Below are 10266 nucleotides of genomic sequence, written 5' to 3'. Positions count from 1 at the left end.
GTTCGGCTTTTGCGCCTGGCTGGTCACAACCAGTGGTGGGAGTCGATTGGATAGGTCTGTCTGGTGTTTCAAAGGAGTCGGGGTTTCCTCCAGGTGTTTTACAGCTGCCTTGAAAGCGGGGGTGTTCCATACAGTGATGTCAGTCTCCTATAGTGAACGGGTAATTCATATTTTTTGCTGTCACAGCAGTTACCCAGATTTTACGACCAGTAGAGCCTACCGGCTAGTTAGCATACGAAGCTAGTACTAACTAGCTTGGCTAAAAACAGTTGTAGCTGCTTCTGTGCTGTTCGTCAAGCTAGTTGATCAGCACAGCTTGAGTTGAGTCATAGTTTCCGCCTACAAAAAAACAACTAATTCGTTAAAAGACATTTCAAGATACTTGTAATTATAAAGTCAATATGCTACAATTAAAATCTGGTGATATATGATACGTAAAAGGTATTAGTTTAGGTAGTTAATAGCGAGCTAGTGGCTAACTTTGACGACTAGTGAAAAAAAATGTGGAAAATGGTGATGGATATCTGTGCAGTCTATAAGCGTATCCAAACAACAGCAATCTTTAGCTCTTTGATGGGGCTGAGGGCTTGGTCGTGTCAGGACACTGTAGTGACGCTTCGGCCTATTTTGATCACATGATAAGGTGGTGGATGTGATGCCTCTGCCACTTCTGCTTTCACTACTAGTATCTAAAATGGCTTGTATTGCAAACTCAAAGTCCGTGGCCTTCTTGAGTAGGTAAGTAAAAAAGAGATTGGTATCGGCTTTTAAGCTTTGATCACGGAGAATTTTAAGAAGCGGATGCAGACCAGCCGAGAGTCTTTCTTGTCACGAGGTCGAGTTCATGTGTGGGACCGTCAGCGATCAAATGTTAGATATGTCAGCTTTAGGTTGCAACAGCAGTGTGTGAAAGGAGATACAAAGATGTTGTTCCCGTTGATGAAAAAAAAGAAATTTCAGAATTACAGAAAAAAAAATCAAAGTAAAAAACCTGATAATTTCTTCTTTATTAGAAGACTCTTTTCCAAATATACTATTTGAAAGAAATTAAACAGGTTGCCCTAAAATGTGGACTTCCTTGTTCACTGTGGTATACATTGAAATGGTTGCTGGAGTTGAGTGGTTACACCAAAGAGTGAGGATTTGAGCTCTTGTTTTGAAGTTTGCAGTCACAAGGTTGTGTGTCATCAGTTTCAACATTGGTGGTGATGGTGTTGGGCATACAGACTTCCTGTCACCACTATTACAATTGTTGGTCACGCTGAGCCTATTTCAACAGGTTTACTGGGTACAATCTGAGGGGACCCAGCATGGACAGATTATCCTATAACACAGACTCAGCTACCAGGTCATGCAAATTGTATACACTGCACATACCCTCCCTAAGCAAAGACTTTGGTTGCACAATAACACAGGGATTTAAAGTCACCACTAAGGATGGAAAAGTCAGAAAATGAATAGAAGGAGACACAAAAGCATAAAGCTCAACAGTTTTCATCTTGTTTTCAATGTCAGGCTGTAATTGTAGTTTTTAATGCCCTAAAGTTGGGCATTTTGACATTGGAGTCTTTGGATTTGACTTGCTTATGGTGAGTAGCTACGTGAGGAACTACCATTCTGGCAGGTCTGTCTTGGCTTCATTTTCAGCCTGGAGTTTGCCACTTGGCATATTCCTGCTATTTCTGGTCATTCAATAAATAAACGTATATGTTATGCTTGAGGAAATGAAAAGCAAAAACAAATGGCTAAAATGCTTTTATTACCATGGTCATCATTTTTTCCTTTTTCCTGGGTAGCTTAACCCTGTTAGCATCCACTAATATGTGGTTAAATATCTCATACCAAGTTTTAACTTTTGATAGCCATCAACAAGCTTCTGGTATAATTCTGGCTGAATATTTAACCACTCTTCTTGACAGAATTCATTTAAATTTGTTGGCTTCCTGCCACAGAACTGGCTTTTAAGCATAGTTTTAAGTATAGGACTTTGAGAAGACAATTTCAGCAGCTCAATATTAACCTCCTTTGTCCATGGTAAAATCAGCTTTGATGTATGTTTTGGATCATTTTCCTGTTGGAACACCCAGCTGTGTCTAAGTTTATACTGTCAGAAGCCCTCGGACAGTCAGACCCTTTCAACCAGTCCGAAGATGTTAATTGTAAACTGAAAGGAGCTTAAACAGCTTGTTTCAGAAAGTGGACAAACTGTAAGATATATAAGGATTATTTTGAACTTTGAATCATGCAAAACTGCTCTCGTAGAAAAACAGTGTAGTCCTTGAAATGTGTAATGTGTATTAGATGACAGAGCGTGCAATTTGATTGTTTTTAGGCAGGGTAGGTGCAAGAATCTTGGAATTAAAATAGTCAGCAGTTACTGATATTTTTGCAGGTAAGTTTCTAGGAACTGACTAAAGACTGAATAAGCTAAATGTGTTCTTGCTTACGTGTACATTCTTCAGTGCATACCTTTTTCCCTCTATGGCAGGAGGAACAGTGACATGGCTACAGATGACAAGTCCTCGTCCTCATCCTCAACGGACTGGAGCGTGGAGCCAGCTGGCATCTCACCCACCAGCCCCTCCCACCTGACTCACTTCAAGCCACTGACTCCAGAGCAGGATGAACCTCCCCTCCGCTCTGCATACAGCTCCTTTGTCAACCTGTTTCGGTTTAACAACAAAGGTGAGGAAATGCACAATATAATCAAATAGAAGCCCAAGAATTTCACTTGAGTTAGTCCAAAAGCTACACTCTGTATTGATTTTTATTTCTTTAATGTCTGAAAGTTAGAGAAAAGTGAGACCGCTCACTGATTAACAGAGATTACATATAGATATTTTGCCTACCACTGTAAACACAGTGTGATAAATCTGTAGTGGAAATTACATCTTACAGTATTTTTGACTCGACATATTTTATAGAAGATGTTTATCTGAAGCCAGGACCCAGTGAGCTGCACAAGTCATGAATTAAAATTCTCCGATAAGTCTGGTCCCCTAATTTTAGTCATGTGATGCAGTCATGTGACCAGTTGTTTTGTTTGCTCTGAGTTTTGATAGCCCTATTAAAGATTAATATGAGTGTGTACGTGCTCCAGATAGCTTTTCTTCAAATTCTTTAATTCTCACTCACTTTTGCAACTTTGTACTTTTTTTTTTTTTTTTTTGTTACTCGCAGCAGCAACTCCACCTCACTTTTAGTCCATTTAAAAAACTCGGCGCTTTTCCTCGACATTTTGCCGCGACGTTTCAAAGAGCCGGAAAGTAAATAAACGGCAGTCGAATCGTCTTGCGTCTCACGCATGCGCAGTACTGGAACGTAAGCGTTTTCGGCTGTTTCAATGTGGACGCGCAACTCTGTGAAAACAACTGAAAACGATAGTGTGGACGTGGAGCGTTTTCAGATGAAAACGCTGTTTTCAAATGTATATTTGATCATTTTGAATTGGCTGCCAGCAACATATATAACAAAACAAGGGGCAACAAACTGGAGAAGCTGTGTAATATTGAACACATCAGTAATATTGCATTTCAGAAAAGCTGATGCGTTCACTACTCTTGTTAACTGGTACATAATTTGATTACAGATTCAGAAATTTCCACACAAAGAAGAGTTTTTATACATAAGGGACAGTGAAAGTCCCGTGACGGCTGTGATCTGTGTGACTGTTGTAGAAATCACAGCACAGACTCAGGGGTACTCCTCTAAACCGCTGTCAGTAAAAGAACTTCAGCACTGCATATGCAAATGTCTCATGTTAAGATTTTACCATGCAACGAGTTTAGTTAAAAACTTTTTGCATGGTTTAGTTAAAATGGAGCTATTAAACTACCCTGTCATCTGACCAGTTGAAATCCGTTTTTTGTTGTTGTTGTTGTTGTTGTTTTTTTTTTTTGCATCATCCTGTTTGTTATCAGCACACAGTTAAAGAGTGAATCCGATAGAGTGCCTTATTGCACCCGGCCCATCTGTGAAGGCGCCTCTATTCCTCAACAAAATATGCAGATTTTGGAGTCACATGAGTCTGTAGTAAAAGAGGTTGGATTCCCTCACATTAGAGAGAAACCTTTTTGTGGTTGCATTTAATGCATTTAATTTTCTAATATCCTGATCTTTAGACTGAACAACAGTCCTTTACTGTCAGATTTCTTATCTTGAAATTGATGACTTTTTACAATTGGCTTTGATTTAACTGCAAACTACTGGACTTAATTATTCAGCACATTCTCTGTGTGTTCAGATGAGGGACGCCCTCCTTCAACAGCCTCAGAGAAGCCAGACATTCCAGCCCCTTCTCCTCAATCAGAGAGGAGAAGCTGGTCCACCAGTCCCTCTCACTCGAGGACGCATCGAAAGCAACATCCCGACCACTACAGACGCACCTCAACAGCCTCAGGTAAAAGTCACACACTGGACACTTCCTGATATTCGAGACAGGTTTGGTTTTTTTTATGCTTACAAATTAGTCAAACTCTTTGAAAGCTTTCAAATTCAGCTCCACACTCTGTTGAAAATGAACAGATAGCTGTGAGACGAGAAGAACAGGATCATTTCCAGTGCTGCAAACCTCTTAAACATTTTGATCTTGTGCAAAACCAATAAAACATGTTTTATTGTCACAAGATCATAAAATGCATTTCACAATATTGAATTGAACTGCATTTGGTTCCAGTTTTTGATGGGGAAGAATAATAAGAGTCGTCTCATCCAATAAAGCAACAGAAGCAACAACCATATTGCATATTGTAACATAAGAATACAAACAAGTCATTTGCCTGTCACGGGCTATAGTGTCTGCACGTGTTGTGGTTGTGATGATCAGTACAACTGATAAGGTTTTTGTCTTCTCAACTAAAATGCTGAGTAAATATTATTGTGTGGTCTGTTCTGGTAAGACTGCTTGGCTGTCATCTGTGAAGAAACACTGCACACTCCTTAAACACTGTTAGTTTTGTACATGCCAACAATGACACTTAAATGACAACAAAACACTCATTCAAACAAAGGAAATTTATAAAAAATTCATAGAAGTGGTCAGGAAAGTGGAGCAAAAATAAAGCTCATGGCAGGAAAAAAGTGTCTGTCTTGTTGTTTTTTTGTGATTAAGTTAAAATGTCTTCTGCCTGAAGACACCACCAAACTCCCCTAATTACAGTTTCAGAGGCAAAAAACATGTTCTGTGTAAACCTTTATTAGTGTTAACTCAGTAGAGAAACAGGTGTCTGACTAGAAATGTCTTTGTTAATGAAGCACCAGCTTCTGTGTTTCTTTATTTTTGAACGAAAACCTGCAGATTTGAATGTGAGTTGATCACAGAAACAATTCTGTGAGCGTTTGTGTAACTGTCTTGATGCATGCTCAATCATCCAGGTAAGTAAGTGCCAAAAAGTTGATTCTGTTCATCTGGACGTAGTGTTTTCAGACGAAGTGACTTCTTCATCCAAGGACTGAAGAAGTCACTTGGATGAGTGACCAAACGTTTCTCCCACTGAAAACGTTACATCCAGAAGAACAGAATCAACTTTTTGATGTTTGTGTAACTGGTTGTGTTTGAAATCATTCATGCATTCCCTGCTGCTTGTGTCAGGGGTTCTGTGTAGCAGACGAGATATGAACTCATTGGCAAAATGACACACACACTTTTGGAAACTTGTCGAGTCACTTTGAATCATGTCACTGTCATGCAGTGAAGTTGTGACAAATCAGCATCAACAAGTTCCTTCTTCCTCACAGTGCGTGATGGTATACAATCCCTGGATAGTGACCTGCTCAGAAGAGCTTTCAGAGCACCGTATTTACACTTACTGTACGATCAGACGGCAATACAAAATATCTAATGGAAGTGAGTGATTTGGGACACAGCCATTGTTATGTTGGAAAGAGAAAACAAAAAAGTGATGCACATAAGCGCTGTAACATCCATTCTCGTGTCTTTTCTGATTGCAGTGGATTGGCCAGGTGAGGGCTCTTCTGCACTGTGTGGTTTTACTAAAGCTATTTTGTCTGGACTGTAGCTGCTCAGTCTGAAAAAATAGCCTCTGTGTGTGTGTGTGTGTGTGTGTGTGTGTGTGTGTGTGTGTGTGTGTGAGATTTGCCTTTTAAAACAAAGCGCTTCCTTTTAGTGTTTGGTTTGCCTCTCAGGTACTAATAATTGGAATGTAATTTGTTATGATTGATTTTTAAGCTAACATTTCTAGTCATCATGCTTTTTTGCCAAGTTATTTATTTTTTGTTTTTTTATTTTTTTATTAACTTGGATTGTGTCATGTCACATTTGCAACTTTAAAGGTAGTTGTTCATTGTCAAATGTTTCTCATTTAGCTGTGTAATTACATTACCTAAGAGAAGCCAATGTAGCATTTATTCAGATTAAATATATATATATATGTATTTTCTTTTTTAAAAGAGGAATATTTGACAATGCGGCAGGACTTATTTATAGACTTATTTATTGTGCTCACTTGTTCTGTTTGTTCATTTGTTTGCATGGATGATTTTTAGAGGGAAGCGGGAAATCTGTTGCATCTCTAAGTAATCATGACCCTCGTACTGCTGTGCAACTTCGCACTGCACTGAAGCGGCTGAAGGAGATCATGGAGGGAAAGAGCCAGGTAAAACAAACTCCTCTATATTTGGAAACATTTGTTTACCTTTGGTATTTCATTATAATATGCCTTTTCTAGGAAAAGTGTGAATGTTCAGTCCAGTTCAAAGGCTTTGAGCGCTAAAAGTGAACTGAGTTTGTCTGTTTTTAATCAACAATGTCATAAATATGGCCCAAGCCATGCAATACCTCTCTAGGGCTGTGCCATATCATCCTCGATAATACAGTAAGCATCTTTACCCGAAGCAAAAACAGCATATTGCAAAGTTTTTGTTGTAGCAATGCCATGCATTTATCTTCCTCATTGTGCACAACAATAAGATAACCCTGGTGTACATAAAACAGAGCACACTACTACAAATGATGTCACTGAAGCACTTGGTAGTATGACCAAACACTGGATGGAAATGACTGCAGTTACATGGTGGGAAAGCAGGGCCCAAGATATGACATTATGTCACAATCTTGCACAACTCCTGAAGACAAGGTTAGCTTATTTTAGTTATTATTGAACTACAGTGTTCAGTAGTAATTTTGTACTTTTACTGCTGCATAATGCTGCTGCATTTTTACTTACATACAAAGGTGGTAAAGCTTCTGGGCTGCCATCCCTCAAGACTTTCTCCTTTGAAGCAATGTACTATCTGGGATTGTAACATCTAGTTCTTTTATTGAATGAGAATGCTGCTGGGACCTTTTTTTTTTTTTTTTTTAGAGAATTGGGAAGTGAATTAGGAACTCAATTTTTCCCTATATTATCAAAAATGTGGTTCTTGCAAATTTCCTTGGACTATCGTGATGTCATCTTAAGGTCATATCACCCATACGTCTCTGGGTGAAAGCAGCATACTGTGATGTTGTCCCCCTTCAGGACAGCGATCTGAAGCAGTACTGGATGCCAGATAGCCAGTGTAAGGAGTGCTATGACTGCAACGAGAAGTTTACCACCTTTCGCCGCAGACATCACTGCAGGCTGTGTGGGCAGATCTTCTGCAGCCGCTGCTGCAACCAGGAAATTCCCGGAAAGTTCATGGGCTACACAGGTAGGGTCCAGATATTACTTGGTTACGAATGTATCAGAAAACTGTTTGTAATCCACCAGAATATCTTGCATTGTCATTTTACATCATCCTACATTAATGTTAACCTTGGTGGAAACGTTCCTCTATCTAAGCACTTGTGACACTTTTGTGAGAACAATTCCTCCCATTTCTATTAACTGTCACTCTTTCCTTCTTTACGCCTCTTCCTGTCTTGGTCGGCCTCTCTGTGTTGCCAGGAGACCTGCGGGCGTGTACATACTGCCGTAAATTAGCATTAAACTACGCTCACTCAGCTGACTCGGGCTCCATCGGCGAGGATCTGAGCGCCTTGTCTGACTCTCCCTCCTCTGTGTGTGTGCTGGAGCCCAGTGAACCACGGACGCCATTGGGTGGGCGCAAGTCCAGCAGGAACATCTTCCTTGAGGAGGACCTGACCTGGCAGAGGTGACATAAATGCACACTTGGTGGCAAGTTATATCTGAGAAATTTTAATTTACATACCCAGATGGAATTGAGCTTGTAATATACTGTATGTAAAACCTGATTTCTGGCACTTATGTTTGAATGATTTCCAGTTGAGTTTGAACAAACACAGGTAGAATACAGGCTTTCTGCATGATTCCTTCACTATCAGTTCTGAACTGATGGTTACAGTCAAAGAGTCAAAAAAGTGTCCTCCTGTCTTTTCCTGACCACTCTTATAAAAATACTTCATGTTGTAAAGTTTGAGTACTCACAGGGACATAAAAGAAGAGACACGCACTGCTCAGAGAATCAGACTGGGCAGTCATGTGACACCTGTTTTTAATGCTGCTCTGATGAGACATGGGCTACTGGAACAAGGCTTACATGGATATGGGAACATGGAAGTGTTGGAATGCTACTATGCCAGCCAGCTAAGAGACTTGGCTGGCACATGTAGTAACTATGAATGAGAACAAGTCTGTAATGACTATGAAGTACCTGGTAGCTCATTAGAAGAAACCTGCTGTCAAAGCAGGAGATTCAGGGGAATAATAGTGGTCAGTATGGACATAATGACCCAACCCTGGTTAGAAGAGAGCAGTGTGGCTGAGAGAGATGATGCTTAACCACCTGCAGCAACAGATGTATCTATTGAGGGCGCAGCTCCCCCAGCTCACCGACAAGGCCCTGTCAGAGGAGATGCTTCAATCCAATTCAGTTTTATTTATATAGCACCAAATCACAACAACAGTCGCCTCAAGGCACTTTATATTGTCAAGTAAAGACCCTACAATGGCAATCGGACACTGTTTGACTGTAGCCCAGTTCCTCCTGCCTCCACGCTGCACCTCCAGCCGTCAAAGCCTGTCATGAAGTGTCCGTCTCTTAGTGGAATCATGCTGTTTGATGTCTGCTCATCTTTTCCTTGCTGGATTTTCTGCTTCAATGTGAAGTTTGTAGATTCTGTACTATGTGCTTGGTTAAGACCCATCAAGCTGAATCATATTGCACATGCCTTTAACATGTGATTCTAATTATTTAAGAATCTGCTTAAAGTATAACTAATCTCAACTTTCCTTTTGAAAAATGGTTGATGATCTTTTTTTTTTTTAAAAGATATCTTTAGCGTGCACAGAACAGACCAGACAAATTGTTAAATGAGTCTTCAAAGACTTATCTTTTTCAAACTTTCTCCAAGCATATGTGCATTTTACAACTTGTGCTTGTTTGGTTGCAGTTTTAAGCCTGTGTGCTCCCCCGCTTTTTCTCTGTCAACTTCCTTCAAAGAAAATCTGTTTCCTCTCTCTCTCTCTTCTGGCATAGAAAAACTCCTATTGGGATGAGAAAGACGTGAGTCTTGCTGTTTGTTTCATTCTTTTTCTTTTCTTCTTTTTTTCCACATGTGTCTCAGCTTTAGCGGTCAGTTAGCAGAGGCTAATGCTTTCTAGCTCTGTAAAGAAAATAGTCTTCTGCATTCTGAAATCTACTGATCATAAATGTGGGCGGAGAACAGAAAGGAAATGCAAGGACTGCAGGAAGAGTCTAAATCCAAGTTTGTGTGTTGTTAGTATGATTCACCAGGAGCCTCAGAACAGCGGCCTCACTTCAAGGCTGACCACACTCCAGGAAGACGTAGGAAAATCACCTGTGAGGAAGAGGTCAGTCGCTGCTTTTTGTTTGCTTGTACAAATTACATTATGCACAGTGTGTTCCAGCCTCAGGTAAAGAAGAATTTTGGTTTTCTCCGTGTTTTCTTCATGCCAGCAGGGTCTGAAGGTTTTTTTTGTTTTGTTTTTTAGATCACCTCAATCTTTATCTAAAAACAACAAGCTATCCAGATCATTGCCGCATCGAATAATTCTGTTTCCTACTTCATTCCTACATTTCTCTGTCTCCATTTGTTACTGTTATTTTTGTTATTATCATTCAGTCTTCATTTAGCAAGGTCATCTAATGGAAATTGAGTTCTAGGACTGGATTTTCCAAAGCTGCAGTCACACTGGGGGAAACGGTTATTGTAGACTGTGGCACAAACAGAATTGCTGTGACTGAGTGCGAAGAGCTTGTGATCTTGTTGCATTTTAAATGGTTGCTTTGAAGCCAAGGATCAGGGCTGCGACCACTCTGAGACAGTTGCTGTCTTCAAAGAAA

General features: G+C 40.0%; 1 protein-coding gene across 10 annotated transcripts in view; it reads left to right on the top strand.

Moving 5' to 3' along the window:
• The window catches only part of pikfyve (phosphoinositide kinase, FYVE finger containing), a 31418-nt gene continuing 21152 nt past the window's right edge, over window positions 1-10266 (top strand). For 2 of the 10 annotated variants that reach the window (XM_005933391.3, XM_014337129.2), the window contains exons 1-9: window positions 183-738; window positions 2489-2685; window positions 4244-4399; window positions 5950-5961; window positions 6505-6614; window positions 7479-7650; window positions 7887-8094; window positions 9439-9465; window positions 9684-9773. In XM_005933391.3, the coding sequence (XP_005933453.1) occupies window positions 656-738; window positions 2489-2685; window positions 4244-4399; window positions 5950-5961; window positions 6505-6614; window positions 7479-7650; window positions 7887-8094; window positions 9439-9465; window positions 9684-9773 (1055 nt within the window). In that variant the 5' untranslated portion in view covers window positions 183-655. Of the gene's footprint in view, window positions 161-181; window positions 739-760; window positions 2393-2488; window positions 2686-4243; window positions 4400-5949; window positions 5962-6504; window positions 6615-7478; window positions 7651-7886; window positions 8095-9438; window positions 9466-9683; window positions 9774-10266 lie in introns of those variants that run through there. The other 8 variants (XM_005933392.3, XM_014337130.2, XM_005933393.3 and 5 more) reach the window with 6 other exon arrangements.

This window comes from Haplochromis burtoni, unplaced genomic scaffold (genome assembly GCF_018398535.1).
Source record: "Haplochromis burtoni strain Fernald_Lab_line unplaced genomic scaffold, NCSU_Asbu1 Contig_165, whole genome shotgun sequence".
NCBI classification, from domain to species: domain Eukaryota; kingdom Metazoa; phylum Chordata; class Actinopteri; order Cichliformes; family Cichlidae; genus Haplochromis; species Haplochromis burtoni.
The sequence above is the reverse complement of the archived record's forward strand: the minus strand, read 5'-3'. Positions and strand labels throughout refer to the sequence as shown.